The sequence below is a fragment of the Peromyscus leucopus genome, chromosome 1, assembly GCF_004664715.2.
Source record: "Peromyscus leucopus breed LL Stock chromosome 1, UCI_PerLeu_2.1, whole genome shotgun sequence".
NCBI lineage: Eukaryota > Metazoa > Chordata > Mammalia > Rodentia > Cricetidae > Peromyscus > Peromyscus leucopus.
The window spans coordinates 166,410,757-166,432,837 of NC_051063.1; the positions used below are offsets into that span (position 1 = coordinate 166,410,757).

Genomic DNA, 22,081 nt, shown 5'->3' on the forward strand with positions numbered 1-22,081 from the left:
CTACAGTATGTGAGTTTTTGTTGGTTTAAGACAGGGCTGTCCACCGTAGTCCAGACCCTCCTTGAATTGGTGTGGCCTTCCTGCCTTAGGCTCCTGAGTGCTAGGATTATGGGCAAGCCACCACAGCCCAGCACTGCACTCCATGGCTTGACCCCAGCTGACCATGATGTTTAGGCCTCAATTCTCAAGATGTGTTTTACACACATGGCTGTCATTTTTAGGGCTCAAACCATAGAGATGGTCAGCGTGCATTTCTAATGTGTATGTGCTCATTCTGGATTGTATATTGGACATAAATAAAGCTGAATTATCTTGCTTTTTGGGTGTAGTTGCATGCTAAGTATACACTCTGTCCCTGCACTCTATCCTAGCTGTCTAGTAAATTTTTTTTATTTTTTATTTTTATTTATTTTTTTTGGTTTTTCGAAACAGGGTTTCTCTGTGTAGCTTTTGCGCCTTTCCTGGATCTCGCTCTGTAGACCAGGCTGGCGGCCTCAAACTCACAGAGATCCCCCTGGCTCTGCCTCCCGAGTGCTGGGATTGAAGGTGTGCGCCGCCACCGCCCAGCTGCTGTCTAGTAATTTAAAAGTAAATTGAAATCACGCCCTGAAGGTCTGCCCCACTTTGAAGAAAACAGAACAGGTCTCTGTGTGGGGAGTTGGAGAGGGTTGCCCAGGGTGGCAATGCTACTTGGCACCCTGCTGGGCACTGTTGCCCAGGCTACACCATAATTGCAGTTTCCCTCTCCAGGAAGAACACAGACAGATGTCCTGCCTCGCTGGCCAGTCTCACCATTAACCACCATGAAGACAGCAAAGGTGACTGCATGGGAGCCTCTTCCACGTCTCCCTAGGTAGCCAGGGGCCAGCTGTCATCCAGCATGGTGGGACGAGCCTGACCTAGCGTGAGACCATCTCAGAAACACAGTAGCATAAAACGTCCAATATTTAAGTGGGAAGTTATATGCATGTCACATGGAGAATGAAAAAGAAGACCAAGAGGGAGCCCCAGTTTCAGTTCTCCACTCCCCTGTCTTTACAAAGAAAGAACTCTGTTCTGTATTGAGCAGCACAGAAAACGTGGTATGGGGAAGGATGGAGTGATGAGTTTTTACAGAGGTCTCTCAAAGTTTTCTAAGGCAGAACAGCAGGATGTTGCCAATCTATATACACATGTTGCTTCCAGCATTTATGGGGTGTTTTGTTTAAGGTTACTTTCAGCCGATGACTACCAGAAATCAAACCCACTCACTGGGCCCCAGGCATTAAAGTACAGCCTGGAGCTAAACTCCAACAACTGATTGGTGGAGAGAACAGGGCTAGAAAGATAGGCCCTTTGTTATCTTAAGGGCCAGTTAAATTTGAAGAGGCCGAGGACATGGTTTGAAAAGATCTCAGGGTGCCGGGCGGTGGTGGCGCACGCCTTTAATCCCAGCACTCGGGAGGCAGAGCCAGGCGGACCTTAGTGAGTTCGAGGCCAGCCTGGGCTACCAAGTGAGTTCCAGGAAAGGCTTAAAGCTACACAGAGAAACCCTGCCTCGAAAAACAAAACAAAATCTCAGGGCATGTTTTTGACCTGATTACAAGGTCTGGCAAAAGTTCAGCTTCTAAAGGAAACACAGAAAAAAGTCCACAGAGGGAGGGTTTCAGATAGTCATTAGTAAAATTTAGTTGTAAATATTGTGTGTGTGTGTGTGTTTTGAAATGAGGTTTCTAGTCCAGTCTGGCCTCAAGCTCTGTAGATGACCTTGAACTCTGGATTTCCCCTGCCTCCATCTTTCAAGTGCTGGCATCAGAGTACCGCACCACCTCAGGCTTATGTGGTGCTGGGAATGGAGCCCAAGCATTGTGCATGCTAGGCCAACTACCAACTATATCCCCAGCCTGTAACAGGTCATCCATGTGTGAGCCCTGCCCCGCCCCCCTTTTTGGAGACACAGTGTGTGTATATAGCCCCAGCTGGCCTGGAACTCAGGTCTGCTTGCCACTGCCTCCAAATGCTGAGAAGTTCCTGTCTTGGAGGGTGGGAGTTGGCTGCCTGTGGCCTTACCTTCTGGTTGTCAGTGAAGCTTTTTAGGAGCACTGCCACCCTCACACTGTGAGACAGGCCAGGCAGGCCGGGCAGTAAACCCTCCAGTAGTCACAGGGGAAATTCAACCATTCCTGTCAGAGAAACATCTGCAAAAACAGTATGCCTGGGACGTGATTCAAAATAGCCCCGTGTCAGAGGAGACAGGGAGAGGGAGGCCCCACGGGCATGGTGGCACACACCTGTTAGCCCAGAGTTTAAGACAAGACACAAAGATGGCCTCAGGTTGGAGGGCAGCCTACGCTACAGAGTTAGACCCTCTTTCAAAAAACAAACACATTCTCTCAAAAATTCCGCCACAGCCTGCCAACTGACCTTCCTCTCAGGACCTGGCTTCTCTGGTCTAACAAGGCAGTAGGACAAAGCTGTCACCATTTGCCCTGGCTCTGCCTGCACCAGAGGATGACTTCCGTTCCAGGCTGACCAGAAAGGCCATGGGCGCCAGGAGAGCCCCCCAAAGACCAGCATGCAGTGAGTGTCCCCTGCCTGGGGTGGGGAGGCAGGATGCAGGCCACAGCTGTTTTGTCCCTGTCCAGCCCTGGGTCTCCCTACCTCCTTCTCTTGGTGACAGTGAATTCAGTCCACTAGACTGAAAGCCATGTACTTAGTGAGGGCCAAGGGCCTCTCCCCCAGCTCCATCCCCAGGACCCCTGGGAGGCCTGGAGCCAGGTCTGCCTGCTGGGATGTGGTCTAGACTTGTAGCACTGTCCTGTGGATCAGAAGCAAGCCACGGTGGGCAGGGGATCCCCAAAGACCATTTCTACATAGAAGGCCCATCATGAAGCTGGGTTTCCCAAAGCTAGCTGACAGTTTATCTGGTTATGAAACATGCGCACACTAGTGTCTGAACTCCTGCCCTTGCTGCAGGACTCTGAGCCTCACTTGCACCTCTGGCTCCCAGCTCCTGTCTCCCTGATCCCATCCCCACATGCCCTGCCTTGTCCCCAAGACTCCAGCATAACCAAGGAAGAACAGTCTGTCCCAGTGGTGGCCCAAACTTGATTCCCAACTTAGGCCCAATAATACTGCTTGGAACTAACACTGGGGTTTTGGAGTTTTAAATAGATATTTTTTCTTTTTTAGATAGGGTCTCACTGTAACCCAAGCTGGCCTTAAACCCCTGATGTTGGGAGTGGACTGGAAGGGCAAATACATGTGCATGCTCACACACACCTTGCCACTGGGTCCCGTGAGCTTGGGGTTTGGCACCCCTGCCTGAACCCATTCTCTTTGCTCCTTGGCTCCCCAGAGCTCCCCAGCAAGGGGAGAAGCCCCAGTGTGTGAGGGTGTGGCAGCGCTCCAAGAAAGCTTGACTGACAAAGCCCCAACCAGAGATCCAAAAGCTGTTCCCATGGGGCTGCAGAGGTGGCTCAGAGGATCAGGGTTCAATTCCCAGGACCTCCATGGGGGCTCACAACCATCCACAACTCCAGTTCCAGCTTTGGGCGCCAGACACACACACACAGCACACAAATGTACATGAAGTTCCACATAAAGAAACAAATTTAAATGTAAAACTGGTCCCTGAGTGCCAGGAACCCCCCCCCTCCCCCCTTCGCCCTTTCCACAGCAACTTCAGGCTCCTGGGGCTGAATTGATCCAGAAACTTGAGGAAGAGCATGCAGCTGTAATTTTCTCGGGTCCCGCCCCCCACCCCCACCCTGTGTGCCACAGCTGCCCAATCCCAAGTAAGCACACAGAGACATATTTACAGACTCTGGCCTATTGCTCAAGCTTCTCGCTAGCTGCTCTTATATCTTAAATTAGCCCGTTTCTGTTTATCTGTGTTTTGCCACATATTCCGTGGCTTACCGGTCTGCTGGCATGTTGCTCCTTGGGGCAGCAAGCTGGTGTCTCTCCAGACTCCACCTTTCTCTTTCCTGTCTCTCTCCTTGAATTTCCCGCCTGGCCTCTAAGCTGCCTTGCCATAGGCCAAAGCAGCTTTTTATCTTGTACCCATGGGAACAACATCTGTTCACAGCTGCTGCCATTCTAGCATTCAGGACACTGAGGCCAGCCTGGGATCCAGAATGAGACCCTGTCTAAATAAATTCATAAAATAAATGCCAGGCTTTCCCCCTACCTACCCTCTTCAAGACTATCAATTCCTCTGTAGGCTTGAGAACAAGTACACCCTAAGCCATGGAGTTCTGCTTGACCAGGCCTCCAGCCTACATGGCTTTGCGCTTCTGGCCACTGTTTGGCCCAAGCCACAGAGCACACACATACACCAACCACCTCCCCTTAATGGGCTCTGGAGTTTCCCATTCTGTTCTCCTCGTGGCCCCACCCTGGCTTTTCTCCTGACCCATCTTCTCCCCAACCCCAAGGAAAATCCCCCGGCACCCTATTGCCTCACCTCACCAGCTTTAGCTGACGCTGGTGTCATCTGGTCCTCACTACTCATGGCCTCCTGAAAGCCAGAAACAGAAGTGTCTGCGGACATGTCTCTGAGATGTCCGTCCACAATCTGCTGCCCAGCAATTCGTAAGACAAAAAGATAGCACTGTCTCGAAAAGCAAAACAAACAAACAAAAGACAAAGACAGCAAAGAGGGACAGGGTGGCCACTTGGCCATCACCACCCGGTCCTCCTCGTGTTCTTACAGCTGCAGCAACAGATTCTGGACCTCGAGAGGTGATATGTGCAGGCCCTGGCCTGGCTCTACTCCTACCATACTGTGCTTTACCAATATGTGATAGTATCAGGCTGAGATGGGCACCAGAATGTGGCCCTGTCCCGAGAACTCAGGGCCCAGCCTTGGATATGCCCATTTCGTAGAGTTGGAGATAGGCCTGGAGAGGTGGGGAGGGGAGGCCTGGCCTGGGGATTGGCAGGCCCAAGACAAAAGTCCAGGAGGTCTCGAGCACAGGGCCCACCACCAACGATGCCACCTGGTGGGCAGTCCCCACCCACAGCTTCTGCAGAGCTATTTGGGGCAGGAAGGAAAATCGCCTGGGTTACTTCCCCTGTGACTCTTCTCCACCTCCCCCGGCATCTGACCCCACTCCAGGAAAGCACTTTCAATTCCCCAGGGAGGTGAGTGGGCGGGCCTGGCTGCTTTAAGGGGAGACCTGCAGAGGCTTTGCTCTGCTGTCCTGTCCTGAGAGCCGGAGGTGAGAGCCTAGGGTGGGGGCGGCAGTGACTGGACCCTAACCCTAGGGCTAGGAGCAGGACGAAGGGAGCTGGGCCAGGGACTGGGAGACTGGGAACGCTGAAGGGTCAAGATGAGGTCTGGGGAACACGCCAAGAGAGGAGGAGAGAGACGGCTGCGGGGGGTGGCCCCTGACCCCGTCACAGTGCCCTCCGCTTCTCCACTCAGGCAGCAGCTGCCTCTTGAGCCATGGCCTGGCTGGGTAAGTGAGCGAGGGAGGGAGGAGGGTGCTGGGACTGTAGCCGACCCTGCGCTCCTGCTCCGCCTGCTCTGACCCTCTTCCATTGCAGCCCCGCGGCTTGCCCTTGTGGCCAGCATCCTTGGCCTGGCGGCCTCTCTGGACTGGAAGGCGGCCTCCAACCTGAATCCCTTCGAGAAGTGCATGGAGGACCCCGATTATGAGCAGCTACTCAAGGTGGTGACCTTGGGCCTCAATCGGACCTCGCATCCCCAAAAGGTGATCATTGTTGGTGCAGGTATAGCCGGCCTGACAGCTGCCAAGGTGCTCAGTGACGCGGGACACAAGGTGAGAGGTGCTGTCTGCCGTCTGCCGGGGCCTTTCCTGCTGCGGGTGGGAGGTCCTTGGTAGTGGGGTGTGGGGAAGCAGCAGCTTTCCCAGAGCCCCCGTCCCACTCACCACTGCACCCCACTCACCCATCCTGGAGGGAAGGCTACTTCCTCTTGTGTGGCTGTCAGTCAAAATGGGGCTCCGTGCTGCGGGAGCACTGAGAAATTCCCAAGGGGAAGTGTCCCCTTCACTACAACCAGGAAAGGTCCCCACTCGTGCCTTAGGTGGGAAGTCCCTCCACAGTCGACCTGGTGGTCTTCCTGCTGGTCTTGAAGCCTTCCCTCCGTTCTAGCAGCCCCGTCCACCCTGAAGAAAGGCTCTTCTAGACTGGGTGGGCCTTGTGGTGGGGGTTGGTGGGGGTGTAGTGAGGGGAGCTGAGGTCCCTGCTTGCCCAACCTCATCTCTAGGTCACCATCCTGGAGGCAGATAATAGAGTTGGGGGCCGCATCTTCACCTTCCGGGATGGGAAGACAGGCTGGATAGGGGAGCTGGGGGCCATGCGAATGCCCAGCTCCCACAGGTGAGAGCCAGAGCCCACCTCCACGCCCACCCCATATTGAGCCAACTCCCATCCCCGACTGAGGCTCAGCCAGGCCCAGCCCACCTTGCCCTGGGCTCAGTGAGAATCCAGCCCCATCCCTAGTCCATGCTCCAGTCTGTTTCGAGTTGCTGTGTGTAGAGCCATGGGTCTCAAGCTGCACCCCAACTCCACCCCAGTGTAACCCATATTCTCCCCCGTCAGAAGTTAGGTCTGGACTGGCTTCCCACTCAGCCCTCAGGCCTTCCCTCCTGGCCACTGGCCTGGCTCGGCACTCCAGTGCAGTCACATCTGCCTGGGCCAGCTCTGCCTTCTGGAGGGCTGGGGTGACCCCTCACCTCCCCACCTGTGCCCCTGGCCTGCAGTCTGCCTGAGTCAGCCCTCCGGCCCCGGTCACCAGTTCTGTGCCCATCCCCATGGCCCCTCCTGTGGTGCCAGGCCGGCCTCCTCCAGCAGCCCCCCACTTCCAGGATTCTGCACAAGCTCTGTAGAAGCCTAGGCCTCAACCTGACTCAGTTCATGCAGTATGACGAGAACACGTGGACGGAGGTGAATGAAGTGAAGCTGCGGAACTATGTGGTGGAGAAGATGCCAGAAAAGCTGGGCTACGACCTGAGCCACAGGGAGAGAGGCCATTCCCCAGAGGACATCTACCAGATGGCACTCAACAAGGTGGCCGCCAGCTTTCCTGCCGAGCCCGGCCCTGCCCACCAGAGTTCTGTTTAGGTGTAACCACGCCTCTGCTGATGAGAGCTCATGGAATGCATGTCCTCTACTGTAGCTCCTGGCACTCCCAGGACCCTCCAGCACCTTTGCCACCCTGGGTCCCCAGCTGGTCGCCTTAGACTGGCTCTCAGGCCTCACTCTCCTGTCCCAGAGGGTCTTTCCACACAGACTAACCCGCTAACGCTGCCCACAGCTCCATATGGCTCCCCAGTGCCCCTCAGGTCCATGGACCAGACCTGCCAGAGAGTTTTCCCTCCCCTCCATCCACCTACTGATCCAGACAAACCCGCTGCTTCTGGAGCCCCACCTGGTTCATCCATTATCCCTAAGTCTGCATCCACATGGTCTCTGCCTGAGCACCTTCCTCCTTTACCCAGGAAAAGGAGGGAGGGCAGGGTAGAAAGGCTGGAGGCCACATTTAGAGGGAGCCTGAAGGAAGATAACTAAGTGCCAGGCAGAAGAGTCTGTATGCATTTTAGAACCACTGCTGCCTGCGGCAAGAAAGGGGGATGGAGGCTGCTGGGCCTTGGGGGCCAGGCCGCTGCTGCTGCTGCTGCTGCTGCTCACACTCCCTTGGGTCTAGGAAGGGGAAACCTCTAAATGAACTTAGCTGGTAGCAGCACCCTGTTAGGCTGTGAGAGGCCCTGACCTGGCTATGCTCACAGTGGTCTAGACACAATTACTGAGCCTCTAAGAAGAACCCCACTTCCTGATCCACACAGAAACAGCCGCCAATACTGACGGGGTGGGGGGTGTTTGCCGATGAGGGAAATCAGTATTTGGGAGGACTTCCAGCTACAGAGGAGGCCTATGCAGCATGAGCCAAGGCCTGGGACTTGAAGTGGCGTGAGGCTGTTCCCACTGCAGCCATGGTCCTCTGGTTGTCCCCACAGGCCGCCAAGGACCTCAGGGTTCTAGGCTGCAAGAAAGCCATGAAGAAGTTCAACAGGCACACGCTCCTGGTGAGTGAGGCGCGCCTGTTTCCCTCTCCCGTCAGAAGACATGGCTGAGATCCAGGGCTCAGGGAAGGGTCTCACCAGGGCTGCTGCCTCACTGTACAGGAATACCTCCTTGGGGAGGGCAACCTGACCCGGCCGGCCGTGCAGCTCCTGGGAGACGTCATGTCCAAGGAAGGCTTCTTCTACCTCAGCTTCGCTGAGGCATTGCGTGCCCATAGCTGCCTGAGCGACCGACTTCGGTGAGGGCACAGCGGATGGGGCAAGTCACAGGGAGTCGCATCCTGGGAGAGGCGGGGCCGGAGTGGGCGAGGCCTTCCCTAAGAGCCGTGCCTCAACCTGAGTCCACGTGCTTGCCTCGCCCTGCAGGTACAGCCGCATCGTGGGTGGCTGGGACCTGCTGCCGCGGGCGCTGCTGAGCTCATTGTCCGGGCCGGTGCTGCTGAATGCGCCGGTGGTGGCCATCACTCAGGGGATTCATGACGTGCGTGTGCACATCTCCACTTCGCTACAGTCGCGCAGCCTGAAGGTGCTGACCGGCGACCTGGTACTGGTGACGGCCAGCGGGCCCGCGCTGCAGCGCATCACCTTCTCGCCGCCGCTGACACGCAGGAGGCAGGAGGCGCTGCGTGCGCTGCACTACGTGGCAGCCAGCAAGGTTTTCCTGAGTTTTCGTCGGCCCTTCTGGCTCGAGGAGCACATCGAGGGCGGCCACTCCAACACCGACCGCCCAGCGCGCCTCATATTCTATCCGGCGCCGGACGAGGGCGCACTGCTACTGGCCTCGTACACGTGGTCGGATGCTGCAGCCCCCTTCGCTGGCCTGAGCACAGACCAGGCCCTGCGTGTGGCACTCAAGGACGTGGCAGCCCTGCACGGGCCGGTCGTGTTCCGGCTGTGGGACGGCACGGGCGTAGTCAAGCGCTGGGCAGAGGACCCGCACAGCCAGGGCGGCTTCGTGGTACAGCCTCCATCGCTCGGGCATGGGGATGAGGATTATGACTGGTCATTCCCCTACGGCCGCATTTACTTCGCGGGCGAGCACACAGCCCATCCACATGGCTGGGTAGAGACCGCTGTCAAGTCCGCGTTGCGGGCCGCGGTGAAGATCAATAAGCACTGGTCCAGGGTACCCAGCCCCGAGAAGCAGGCCATTCTCCATAGGCTGGAGCACATACACGTCAGCGAGGATGTGCAGCAACAGGGGGAAAGCCCCGAGGGACATGTGTTTGTGGAGGCCATCCCCCAGATGCAGGAGCACATAACCGTGGAGACCCTTACCCCGGGGAAGGGGCATGTGCATGTACACCAGAATATCCCCTCACACGTGCATGAGGTCTTCCCTGAAGTGCACGGCCACGTGCATGAGAAGGTCTTCCCTGAAGTGCACGGGCACGTGCATGAGAAAGTCTTCCCTGAAGTGCACGGTCACGTGCATGAGAAAGTCTTCCCTGAAGTGCACGGGCACGTGCATGAGAAGGTCTTCCCTGAAGTGCACGGGCACGTGCATGAGAAGGTCTTCCCTGAAGTGCACGGCCACGTGCATGAGAAGGTCTTCCCTGAAGTGCACGGTCACGTGCATGAGAAAGTCTTCCCTGAAGTGCACGGGCACGTGCATGAGAAAGTCTTCCCTGAAGGGCATGGGCACGGGCACGTGCATGAGACGGTCATCCCTGAAGGGCACGGGCCCCTGCACCCCGGAGGACACAGGCAAATGGAACCTGGTTCCCAGCGGCACCGACACATGCACTCTTCCTGCAAAGGGGGAGGAGGCACCTAACTCCCGACCCAGTCCTCTAGAGCAGGCCACCCACAATAATAGCTCACAATAAATTTTTTTTTTTTAAACTCAGAGGCCCAGCTCCCTCCCCCGCCCCCCCCCCCACTGCTCCGGTTTCCTGAATATAGCTGCCCTGGGCAGGCGACACTTGGGTGAACACTACACTGTGATCAAGTAGATCAGAAGCTACTGGAGGATAAGGTGCCAACAGGTCTTGAGGCCAGCCTGGGCTGGGAGCGAGAATTGAAAAACAAGGCTTGCTGATGCCAGCGCAGTCCAACAAGAAGGGTTTATTGCCTCACACTGGCAGCTGGTGGGCGGGTTCTGGGAATCCTTGACCTCCAGGAGGACTGTCCTCCACTTCATTGGCCGGCTTAAGGTCTCCTCCTGCTCCAGGCCTCCTTCCCCCACAGGCCTTGGGACCTGGCAATCTGCGGGCCCCCAGTCAGGTGCATCTGGTTAGGAGTCAGCGCCATCGTCGTCCTCGGGCAAGATCTCCAGGCTGCTGTCAGGCTGCGCGACTACATCCTCATGGGGCGGCGGCGGGGGTGGTGGGGCCCGAGTGGGCGACAGCGGCAGCGGGGAGACGGGAGGAGACGGGCTACCGGGCTCCTTGGGCTGCGCCAGTCCCAGGATTTCCTGCACGTTGTGTGGCAGCTCCTGGGGAGGGAGGGTGTCCAAGAGGCTAGGTGCTGAGTGGGGGTGGAGTCAAAAGCGGGGGAGGAAGCCTGGCGGGAGAGCCATGCGGGTTTATGCCTTAAGAGCAAAGGACTCACTGGGCAGGCAGTCAGCTGCCGGTACAGGGCCTCTGCCCGCGTCAGCACGTCCTCCACGCTCAGCTTCATGGTCAGTTCATTGATGTGCTGCAGGAGGGAGAGCAAGGCGCATGCCCACCTTCTGGGGATGGAAGGGAGCAGGCTCGCCCTGGGGTCCAGGACCCAGCTAGGGGAGGCCTTGGAGATGCCCTGGCCTGCCAGTCTTCTGTAGCACTCCCCGCTGGGACACCCCCCACCCCCCGGACGCTGCAGCATAATAGGAAGGGCCCTGACTGGGGAGGGGCAGGCTCCTCTACCCCACCGCTCTGCAGGTACAGGCCTGGGAACCTGGCAGGTGGGGACAACAGTTCAAACCCAACCCGGACAAGGTGATCCACTCCACAAGACCAAGACCACACACTGCAGGTGGTCACCACAGCTACGGCAACCCTGCAGGAGGGAAGTGCCCTCGCTTCACCTTAAGGATCTCGTTGGAGCCAAAGCCAGACAGCATCAGTGTATCCCGCTCCATGTCCAAGATGGCACATGCCACCAGCAGGTGCAGATTGGGGCCAGGAAGGCCAGTCCACAGCACCTGGGATCAGAAGGACCCCTGAAGCCCACTCTGACATGTCCATCTCCCTCGACCTTCCGGCCCTTCCCCCAGCACCTCACCCCAACTGGCTGCCCACCTCCCACAGCCGAAGGACATCGGGGAAGGGAAACTCCCTCTTGAACCAGATGAGCAGCCACCGGAAGCAGAAGCACAGTGAGCCCGAGTCCTGGGAATCTGGAGGAGGACCGCAGACAGTTACTCGCCCTAGTCCAGATCAACGTCCTCAGCAGCTGGCACGGGCAGGTGACAGGCATGACTGCACACACAAGATCTGGTACTCTAGGATGGTGCCACCACCATAGACTGCACCAAGAAAGCAACCACGGCCTGTGCTGGGAAGACGGGCACCCTGAGGATGTCAGTGAGGGTGGTGTTACCATGGACACAGTCCCTCTAGGACAGTGTAATGGTAACCGAGGACCTTGTCTAGATCATTAGTGGCCAGACTATCTCGTAGGTGAGTGAAATCGGTCTCAGGCTGTCCTGGAAGTGCAGTAGAGAGGACTCTGCACACCCAGAGAAGTTGGGTTCCAGGAGATTTCATGACGGAAGCAGCCGTCTCCCTGTGCATACAAAGTGACACGCTTGTCCAAGACCTCCCTGCCAACATGGTCCTGTTTCCTCAAGCACACACCCAGGGTCTCCTGTAGCTGAGGCTGGCTTCAAGCTCCCTCTGCGGCCGCTGCCTCCTCGGGGCCGAGACTGCAGGTGTGCACCACTTGCCGCTTTCTGCAGCACTGGGTTTCATGCATGTTCGGCAGGAATCCTCCCAACTGAGCCAGGCCTTCAGCATTTCTCATAGTAAACAAGCGACAAGGAGCCCACAGCTGGACTGCAGAGGCTGACTTGCAGAGGTCCAGAGAAACCTCACCTGGCCTACGGTGGGCAGACTTCCCATCCCCTCCGCTTTGAAGGCCAGGTTCCTTGGGACTTTTTCTCATTCGGATGGTCGCACATAGGACCTACCCAGGAAATCACAGAGCGGCGGATCCAGCACCCGCAGAAGCAGTAAAAGCTGCCCAAGCTGCCGCTTCATAGTCTCCTGACTCTCTTCAAAGTTCCCATGCTGCAGGGAACAGGAGAAGCGTGAGAGGAGAGCAGAGCACTGTGCTGCTGACTGGGTACCTCAGCGGCTGCCCCAACACCACACTCCCTCCCCATCCTGTGCTCACCACAAGTTCCATGAAGCCACAGAAACACCAGAAGGCATCCACTTCGTTCTGAACAACGAAGAGGATTGGGGACAGGAGGTCACTCATGCCCTGAACATAGCCTGGAGGAACACAGGGTCAGCTGCAGCACCTTGAGCACCCAAGGCAGGCACCCAGCCTTCTCCACCAGTGCAGCGCTCACCCAAGTCGAAGTGGTACATGCAGTAGGTTAGGAGGATGTCATTGAGCAGGCCCAATCCTGGGTTCTCAGGGCCTTCGTAGAATTTGTTAGTCCTGTCGGTGCGGCTTACATCTCTCTCTGGGGGCCAACATGGTGGGAACGTGAGAAAGGTTAGCTGGCCTTCCTAGCTGGTCACAGGTACCAGCCCTGCTCTCCCGCACGCTGGCAGCCCTCAGCTTCAGGGCTCCAGCTAGAGTGAGGGTGAGGGCTGGGCCAGAACCTCTCCCTGCCACCCCAGTGTGAGACTCTGGCGATGCCTCCACAGGTGGGCAAACAGCCACACCACCTCCCAGAGATGCCATCTCCCAGTGAGAGCCAACAAGGCCTCTTCCGCCCGCCGTCCTGCCTGCCCACTGCAGCTCACCCCCACTGCCCCGACTCCCACCCAGCTGCTTCCTGTCTGCCCCCCACCCTGCCACACACCCACCAATGAGGCTTCGGTATCCATGCAGCAGTGAATTCCTCCGCTCCTGCTCAGCACTCACAGATTTCCACTGCAGCTTCATTCGGAAGTACTCATCCCTGAGGGAGGGGCACGGAGCTAGGGCCCCTGCTAGCACAGCTCCCAGGGAACACTGGGAGAAGCGCCTGCCCACACCACCACTGCCCAAGCCTTGCCCCGCCACACGGCCACCTGCTCCTTGCCTCTCCCTTCTTCCTCTCCCCTGATGTCTCTCCACAGAACACCCTGGGGGCTTCTGGAAAAGCATGTCCAGGGGCACTGAGGCACCCTTGGGTCCTCACGAGGGGCCAGACACGGCAGGTGTATGACACCCTCAGGAAGGAGCTGACAGCTACGGCAAAGCTGCAGGCACCACAGCAGCGCAGCATCAGCCTGACGGACTCTGGGGCAGGAGGCGACCCTGTGGGGTTAGCCTGCTCACTGCATACAGTGGGTCCAAAGCAGCGTCTGAGGAAGACGCCCCAGCAGAGCTGACACTAATCCCATAAACCAGCCGGGACCGTGCTGGCTCCAGGACACCCTGACATGGAAGACGAGGGAGTCAAGCCCCAGGGCAGGGCTGTGTGGAGGATAGGGCCGGACTGTCTCACTCACGTTTTCTTCCGCACGTGGGCCTTGTGTTCTTCAGCTGAACCCTCCCAGCTAAGGTACCCCAGGAGGAACTTCCAAGCCTCCCGCCGAAGGCCAGGGCTAAGACCCTGGGGGTGCAATGGAGCAAACAGGTCAAGGGGCTTCCTCCCGGCCAGCTGCCAGCCCATGCTAGCCTACATCCACTGACACTCACCCCTGAGAAGATCCGAGTTTTCAACTCGGGGATATTCTGCAGGCGCCCGTCAGGGCCCACATGGTGAGCCCATTCTTCTTCTGTGACTGGAGGAGCCCGCTCCACTGTGGGACGCTGCCCCAGCTCCACCTGCAGGACACAGGGAAGGTGAGCCCCAAGTGCAAGTGAGCATCAAGCTCCTGGGCTGGAGGAACCCTAAAGACCAGGGGTCAGCAAGAAGCTTCCAGAAAAGGCACCTGAAAACAGGAACAGCCACAACCAGGCCTGAGGCAAGAGGACCACCCAGTATAAGGCCAGGCTGGAAGACTGAGACATACACCTCAAAAACCAGGAGTGGTTGGGAAACTACTTCAGCAGGGGAGTGATGGTCTAGATCACCCGTGAGGGGCGGGGGGCGTGGCCCAGTGGTAGAGAACCTGCCTAGCATGTAAGAGCTCTGGGGGTTGGCTGGATCCTCAGCATAAGAAAAACATCCACCAGTTGAGCGGTGGTGGCGCATGCCTTTAATCCCAGCACTCGGGAGGCAGAGCCAGGTGGATCTCTGAGTTCCAGGCCAGCCTGGTCTACAGAGTGAGTTCCAGGAAAGGCGCAAAACTACACTGAGAAACCCTGTCTCGAAAAACCAAAAAAAAAAAAAAAAAAAAAAAAAAAAAAGAAAGAAACAAAGAAAGAAACAAAGAAAGAAAAACATCCACCAAGGTGCATTAAGGAGCTGGCCCAGAACATGAGCATGAGATCTCTGTGATGTCACTTCTTATGCAGTTCCAGATACTTTCATGTTACCGAGGCGCTGTGGAATATTATTTTAACTAGACAGAGACGTGTTACACTTGTTTATGCTGCAGAATATCCCTTTAACTTGGTGAAGGTTCTTTTTGGTTGTGCTGCATTTGTTTTTATGGCTGCACTCCCCCTGGGCTACACCCGGTCTAGCTCCAGAGCGCTAGCACCCAGCCCTGATCCATCTTTCGATTCTCAGCTACCTTTTGTTTCTCTTGTTGCCCTCTATGTGAATCTTGTCTGAGAGTCTCCCAAGGATACAAAGCCTGTGCAGAACTTGGTTCAGGACACCTGGGAAACTGTGGTACCTGATGAATCCAGAAACTTGCACTTGGCATTGTATTTTTGAAGACTTCATTCAGGTTGTTTTGAGCATATGGAAATGAACTGGCTAAACTGTAGATATAGAGAAAAATAAAAATGCCATAGGTGAAGGGAAAGTGCTTCAGTCCTTAGAGACCGGATCCCCCTGCAGCAGCAAAAGGCTAGACTCATTCCTAAGGTGCCTCAATGGTCTGGTCCCACGTGAACCCACACCCCCACGCTGTGACAACTGGTGACAAAGGATCCGCTGGAGGACAGAGGCGCCGCCATCTGAAGAACTGGAGGAATTCACTCTCAGAGTAAGAGGACTCCAGGATCGGCAGGGTCCTGGGGAATTTCAACTCCACATCTCGGGAGCAACAAAATGTACAGCTGCTAAGATGCTCGTTAAAAGGAAAAGTGGTAACTGCACAATTTTTAAAGACAGAATGGCTCCTGAGACAGGAAATAAATCTAGGAAAAAGACTTTTCTCAGTAGAGAAAAGGGAAAGAAAAGAAATAAAAAAGGAAATCTTCCCAATAGAAAAGAGGGAAGGAAAGGAAATTTCTCGACTGAAAAGGGAGAAATTTTTAATCAAGAAAAAGGATTTTCCTGGTAAAAAGGGAAAAAATATTGAAACTAGGCCTAAAGATTAAAAGGCCCCATACAAGAAATATAAAGGAAAGAAAAAAGCCTCTTCCCAATAGTAACAGAGGAAGAAAAGGTTCCTCTATATAAGAATAAGGACAGCTAAAACTGAGCTCTTTCTGGCTGCCAGCACAGAGCTGCAGCATCTGAATTACAAAGAATCAACAGGTGGGCCTCACTGCTGCTGGCTGAACAAGCAAGTAAGCCCAGAGCTTAGAATTTTGTTGTCTGTTTGCTTACACTTGGTGTGAATGTTTTTTATTTTTCCCTCAGGGCAGGAATAACTCAGTATTAAAGATCCCTCCACGGGAAATGTTTTCTGTTATTCCCTAATGGTGGGAATAACTCATTATTAGTAGTCCCTTCATGGGAGAAAGAAGAAGTTTAAACGGGCCCAACTTCTGGTGAAGAACAGTTACCGTCAGGACTTCGAATGCTAAGTCAATGCTGTTTGATTTCCCAGAGATATAAATCATTCAGTGTATAGAGGATGTTCTCTTCTTTTGATTGTTTAATAAATATTTGAATGAATGTTTGATTTTCATGATAGATAAGATAAAGGAACAGTAGTCACAATTTTAAGCTATATATTGGATATGCTCTCGTCTGTTGATCATTACTGAGAATTTGGCTCTGCTCTTTAAGTTGCTTTCAAGAAATTCTTGGTTAAATTCTTAAAAATGTAGCACCTAAAACAAATTGGTTTGTAAGCTTATTAAATAATGTGGTTAGTAGGATAACTCATAGAAAATCATCTTTTACTGATAAAGAGCTTACAAAATTATTTTTTGACTAAATAAAATACAGGTAAATTGTTTAATCCACACTGTTAATACTTGGCAAGTTGCATTAACATGTTACTTTGGATCTATAAAAAAGGATCTTCTTTTTAAGATTTTATAAAAATACTCCAGAGTATTGTCTAAAGTTACCTCTTAAAATCCTATAGAGATTGTATTTAATGCTTTTATAGATGGCATATGTAAAAAGGACCATGGAATTAGAAGCTGGTGATAGAATTGTTCAATTATTATTGCTTCCATATCTCAAAGGCAAAGTGATGCCTATATGTAGAACTGGAGACTTTGGAAGTACAGGAAAAAGGGTGTTTTGGCAAACAGTTATCAATGATGAATAGCCTAAATTAAAAGTAAAATTAAATAGGACTGAGATTGAAGGACTGTTGGATTTTGATACTGATGTATCTATAATTTTTCAAAAATTTTAAAATTCCACAATTGGTCTCTACAAAAAGTCTCCACTCAAGCTGCAGGCATGCTTGTTAAAGAGAATGGGGATATGAGGAACCCCAGCAATAGGCTGCATACTGCTTTACTAAGCTACTAAAAAACATTGGATTGTGGAAAATAACTGCTAAATTGAGTCAGGCCAAGTATTATAAATCTTTTAACATCAAAATAGTCCAGGGAAAGTGTTAAGTTAGGGCCGAGGTTATGCTTATATTTCTACAGGAGATAAAAAAAATTGTGGATTTCCCTGCAGCCATGAAAGGCTAGATTCGTTCTTAAGGTGCCTCTGAATCTTCATTCAACGTCAAGTCCTTCGTGAACCCACACAACACGCTGTGACATGTTTTAATGATGAGGATATGTGTTTAACTATGTAAAGATGAGTTGCATTTGTTTTACCTTGCCTGCCTAAGGCACCTGATTGGTTTAATAAAAAGCTGAATTGCCAATAGCTAGGTAGGAACAGGACAGGCAGGGCTGTGGACAGAGAGAATAAATAGGAGGAGAAATCTAGGTTCAAGAGAAGAAGAAGGAAGAATGAAAGAAGGAGGAGAGAATGATGGACATGTCCAAAGCAAGAAGTTAGGCATCCGCCAGCCAGACAGAGAGAATTAGTGAAGGTAAGATATACAGAAGTAAGAAAGGCAATAAGCCTGGAGGAAAAAGGTAGAAAAAGAGAAACAAGTTAATTTAAGTTTAATTTAAAAAAAAAAAAACGAGCCAGAAGCATGCCCAAGCTAGGCCGAGCATTCAAAACTAGTCTCTATGATTTGGGAACTGGTTGGTGGCCCAAAAGAAAAAGCCTGGTACACCAAGGAGAAAACACAGTCCTTGAAGTCATATGGCTGTGCAGCACAACAGAAAGTCCCAGCCAGGGTCACCTGGCACTTACGCAGGAGATGACCTCGAAGCCAGGCTCTGGCTCATCATCCGGCAGCAGGGGTAGGTCAGGGGAGGAGGCTCCCTCAGGGTGCGGCTGTAGGGCTCCCCGGAAGAAGTTGGTCACTCGAGAGAAGCTACTGAAGGTGGTAGAGTACGGATCCTGGAGGAAGCGCTGGGGACAGGCGACAGGCATCAGAGCGGCCCCCAGAGCCCGCCCATCCCAGCCCCGATGCCCTGCATCTGGCTCTGGAACACTCACAGACACCACATTGGAGCTGTCCTCGTCAAAGAGCTGCAGATGGTGAAAGGAGCTGGAGAGGGCGGAGGAGTCGTGGGGGAAGACCAAGTAGAGGCGGGGGTCCTGCGGGGAGCTGGGAGAGAGGGACACAAGAGGCCCCAGGCCCTGACATACCCGGCCATACCTTGTTCTGGGTGCTACAGTCCCTCTCCCATCACCCAAATGTTACTGCAGGAAAAGGCTCCAGACCAGAGCTGGGCCTTGGAGGCCGGTGAGGCTTTTGCACTTCTGGGCCAGTGAGACTGACTGAGGGAGGAGCCAATGAGCAGCTTTGTGGGGAGGAAGAGATACTTTCTATGCACCAGGAGACTCCTACCTAAGTCCCATTGAGATGGGCCATCTCCTCCCTCCCTGCCCTCACTCTCAGTCTCGGGTACCCACACTGGCCTTGAACTCTCCACCCTCCTGTCGGCCCTCCAAACCAATCCTGGGACTGCAAGGGTGTGTGCCTGGATCTTTCTCTGTGCTTTGCTCACTGTCCTGAAGGGCACGCTGGCTCCCAGGTCCACCGCGGCAGAGGCTTACCTGGCCAAGAGCAGGTAGCGGCTGAGGACCCGGAGCAAGGCTCGGGTCCCCCCTCTGTGGAAGTGCAAGGCGGGGAGGGAGCCTCCAGCCTGGGTCACCAGGACCAGGTAGGCCCAGCTGAGGCCTGGCTTCGATCTGCGGATGGACTTGAGCTCCCCCAGGCTCACAGAGAAGGCCCAGGAGCTCCGGGGGCAGCTGGGCTCGGCACCTAGGGGAAAGCAGTGGTTACTGGTGCAGTATGAGTGGAAAGGCCAACTCAGTGCGTTCTCTCCACAGCACAGTCTTCGGAAGCCTTGGCGGAAGCCGCCCTCCACCTCTGAGTACTCTGGCATTTCATGAGAAGTAAAACTGCCTTGCTGTGGAATAATCCTCTTGTACACTGTAAAGATCTGTCACTCGAACTGGTTTAATAAAATACTGATTGGCCAGTAGGCAGGCAGGAAGTATAGGCAGAGCAACCAAACCAAGGATGATGGGAAAGAGGAGGGCAGAGTCAGGAGTCACCAGCCAGATGCAGAGGGAGCAGGAAATGAACATGCCATGCTAATAAGTGTACCGCCATGTGTAAAAGCACAAATAGAAATATGGGTTAATTTAATGTAAAAATTAGCTAATAACAAGCCTGAGCTATTAGCTGAGAATTTATAACTCATATTCAGCCTCTGAGTCGGTTATTTGGGACCAGGCAGACAGAAAGGGAAACATCCGATTACACTGCCTAAGATTAGAAAGAAGCCCAGTGGACATGGCTGTCCCAGAATATTCCAGAACCTTCCCAGGCCTTCCTCAGTTTGAAAACTATGTTCCTCTGCCCCTAGTCTTCTGGCTGTCTTACCTCTAATGCCCTCTTTGCTCCAGGCACTACTTGAGCCACAACAAAGGTTTGGGAGGCTGAGCATGGTGACATATATATATATATACCTTTAATCTCAGTACTTGACAGGAAGAGGCAGGCAGATCTCTGAATTCAAGGCCAGCAAAGGCTACCTAGTGAGACCATGTCTCAGGAAAAAAAAAGTCATCCTGTGATCAGCTGCCTGTCATCTCTTCCACAACCCACCAGCCTAGAAACCTTTAGGAGAACTCATGGGTACACCTAGAGCCAAGCCGGTCTTTCCTAGGCCAGAAAGGAAGCATCTGGAAGCCACCCTGACTGTGGGTGACAAAGCCTTTGGAACGATGATCACTAAGGCAGGGTGTAGCCCACCAGACCACCGTGGCACAGCTCCACCTACCTCTCCTGGGCTCTGCCAGGTGGGGCCGTGGCCGCACTGTGCTAATAACAGCCCAGTCAGGTTCATAGCCGGGGTCAAAGGTAGGTTCCTCCTCTGAGGTGCTGGGCTCGCCTCCACTTGAGTCCTTGGGAGAAGAAACAATGGAATGAAAAGCTATGGTCTTAAGGGTTTCCAGCTTGCAGTTTGAAAGCCCCAGTGAGGGCTGGAGAGATGGTTCAGAGGTTAAGAGCACCGACTGCTCTTCCAGAGGTCCTGAGTTCAATTCCCAGCAACCACATGGTGGCTCACAACCATCTGTAATGAAATCTGGCGCCCTCTTCTGCCCTGAAGGGATACACGCAAACAGAACACTGTATACATAAAAAATAAATAAATCTTAAAAAAAGAAAAAAGAAAGCCCCAGTGAGAAAGCAGCCCTTCGGAACAAGGGGGGAAACAGGCAGGAGGGGACAGAAAACTTGCTCAGTGTCACCCATGGTGGCTGAGGAAGAGCCAGGCTAGACGAAACCTAGAATCATGGTACACCTGAGGCCACAGCACCGAGAGTCCAGACTCCAGTGAGAAGGGACGGATCCCGGCCCTGTTCTCGGTACTCTGCACCCTTGCCAAGGCTCCGCTCATGTCTTTTTGACTTTTCCCTGTCGGTGAATGAAGAGCCTGAAGTGATGGGTACTGTCACTGTGACCAGCTGAGTCTACGGGAACACTGCTGACAGTCACGTGATGGACAGAAAGGGGTGCTGTCTCAAAGGACACTGTAGAGCAGGGAAGATGCATGATCTGAGTTCAGTCCACAGAACCACGAGGAAGAAGGACCAACTCTTCCAAGTAGGACAGACACGGATCAGTAAATAAAGCCAAAAGACAGTTTAGTGGTTAACAGGGCTTGTTCCACAACACACAGACCTGAGTTTAGAGCTCAGCACCCGGTTTCCAGCATGTGTCTGCACCCACAGACAGTGCACACACATGCCCATACACCCACACCACACCCACCCACCCACCACACAAACGAAATCTCTGGGCCAGTAAGCACTTATGCCAAACCTGAGTTCAATCCCTGGGACCCACTCAGTGGAAGGAGCGAAACTGCTTCTACAGGTTATCCTGACTTTCACACACCCACACCATGGCAGACACACACAGTAAATAAGTAAATGTAATAAATAAACCTAACAGTAGATCAGAGGGAAAAGACAGCTGCCTCAGACCAAACCCAGGCCATACCCCTTAAGAAATGGGAACCAGACCGGGTGGTGATGGCGCACGCCTTTAATCCCAGCATGGGGGGGGGGGGGGGCAGGTGGATCTCTGTGAGTTCGAGGCCGGCCTGGTCTGCAGAGTGAGTTCCAGGACAGGCTCCAAAGCTACACAGAGAAACCCTGTCTCGAAAAAAACAAAACAAAACAAAAAGAAAGAAAGAAATGGGAACCCAGTCCTTCACCCAACAGGGGTCCCCAAGCAGCCAAGAGGACAGGCCATCAGATCATTTCACAAAACAAACATGCGCACAGGTCCCCGGGTACGCTGCCTTCCCCTTGAGTGGTGAAGAGAAGCGGGCGCCTACCTTCTTGGAGAAGAGGATCTGGGTCGAGTCTCCAGCCTCCTCCACCGGAGCCCAGTGCAGGAGGACGTCGCTGTCCTAAGGGACAGAGTCAAGTCCAGACTTAGTCAAGTCCCGAACTGCCCTCAGCCATCAACCCGAAGTTCCCGGAGGCCACCTCCATGCCGGCTCACCTTCTCCACCACACGGATGACGCCCGCGATGAGCGAGTCCGGGTCCTGGTGCTTCCCGGCGCTGGTGTGCAGGTACACGCCCCCCTTCTCAAACACCACCTGGGGGCGGGCACGGGGAGAGCCAGGGTGGGGGGGGCAGAGACGGGCGCCCCCACGGCCGTGGAGAGTGCCAGCCTCTTCGCTCGGGAACGGCGCTCGCTCACTTGCTCTGCCTAGTCCCTGCACAGCGGCCGGGGGAAGCGGACCACCGCGGGGGCGGGGGGTCGCCCACAGACCAGCGAGGGGATGAGTCCCGGACCTTACCCTGTAGCTGGATCCTTCCATCGCCACCGCGGAGGTTCCACTGCCCCGATCGCCTCCTTTTCCGGGTCAAGGTAGTGTCGTATCCGGAAAAAACACTCCCTTCCAGGCCGGACAGTGGTAGCGCCCCTAAAGTTGTAGGGCTGCGGTGGGTGAAACCATCTATCTGAACAGGGTTGTGGGACCCAGGTCACGTGGTGAGGACGGAGCGGCTGGCCAGGGTCAGCAGACGGCGCAGGCGCACTATAACATCCTCGGCACGAAGTAAACAAGTAGGCGGTGCCATGGGCGCTCCCAACCACT

At 54.2% G+C, this 22,081-nt stretch overlaps 2 protein-coding genes across 6 annotated transcripts in view; one reads left to right on the top strand and one right to left on the bottom strand.

Annotated features, from left to right (window-relative positions):
* The window catches only part of Il4i1 (interleukin 4 induced 1), a 29,062-nt gene extending 19,184 nt beyond the window's left edge, over window positions 1-9,878 (top strand). Inside the window, exons 2-10 of one of the 3 annotated variants that reach the window (XM_037200479.1) lie at window positions 751-818; window positions 2,391-2,559; window positions 5,533-5,768; window positions 6,218-6,330; window positions 6,819-7,020; window positions 7,968-8,036; window positions 8,136-8,272; window positions 8,400-9,366; window positions 9,400-9,878. In XM_037200479.1, coding sequence (XP_037056374.1) covers window positions 2,523-2,559; window positions 5,533-5,768; window positions 6,218-6,330; window positions 6,819-7,020; window positions 7,968-8,036; window positions 8,136-8,272; window positions 8,400-9,366; window positions 9,400-9,810 — 2,172 coding nt within the window. In that variant the 5' untranslated portion in view covers window positions 751-818; window positions 2,391-2,522 and the 3' untranslated portion in view covers window positions 9,811-9,878. Of the gene's footprint in view, window positions 1-750; window positions 819-2,390; window positions 2,560-3,969; window positions 5,205-5,410; window positions 5,445-5,532; window positions 5,769-6,217; window positions 6,331-6,818; window positions 7,021-7,967; window positions 8,037-8,135; window positions 8,273-8,399 lie in introns of those variants that run through there. The other 2 variants (XM_037200472.1, XM_037200477.1) reach the window with 2 other exon arrangements.
* Window positions 9,879-10,071: 193 nt separating this feature from the next.
* Window positions 10,072-22,009, bottom strand: Tbc1d17 (TBC1 domain family member 17). 3 transcript variants are annotated; one of them, XM_028858925.2, is made up of 17 exons: window positions 21,782-22,009; window positions 21,479-21,577; window positions 21,309-21,383; window positions 19,743-19,866; window positions 18,508-18,715; window positions 17,944-18,055; window positions 17,695-17,856; window positions 13,821-13,949; window positions 13,631-13,734; window positions 13,001-13,095; window positions 12,535-12,651; window positions 12,354-12,454; window positions 12,148-12,247; window positions 11,258-11,355; window positions 11,044-11,160; window positions 10,587-10,673; window positions 10,072-10,470 (listed from the first exon to the last, which is right to left on the bottom strand). In XM_028858925.2, exons 1-17 carry the CDS (start codon window positions 21,800-21,802, stop codon window positions 10,270-10,272), a joined length of 1,950 nt encoding a protein of 649 aa, XP_028714758.1. In that variant the 5' UTR covers window positions 21,803-22,009; the 3' UTR covers window positions 10,072-10,269. The 3 variants fall into 3 exon arrangements, 2 of the variants coding, with proteins under 2 accessions (XP_028714758.1, XP_037056382.1); XR_005090277.1 differs by having other exon boundaries at window positions 10,458-10,470; window positions 10,587-10,707; XM_037200487.1 differs by lacking the exon at window positions 10,072-10,470 and having other exon boundaries at window positions 10,581-10,707.
* Between the last annotated feature and the right edge of the window lie 72 nt (window positions 22,010-22,081).

Excerpts from the sequence above, each read along its gene's own strand:
- Tbc1d17 (XM_028858925.2), bottom strand. The coding sequence starts at position 21,802 with ATGGAAGGATCCAGCTACAGG. Across the intron at positions 13,096-13,630 it reads GCCCACGTGCGGAAGAAAAC|GGATGAGTACTTCCGAATGA; the intron begins GTGAGTGAGACA and ends CCCCTCCCTCAG. Across the intron at positions 11,161-11,257 it reads ATGTCCTTCGGCTGTGGGAG|GTGCTGTGGACTGGCCTTCC; the intron begins GTGGGCAGCCAG and ends TTCTGATCCCAG.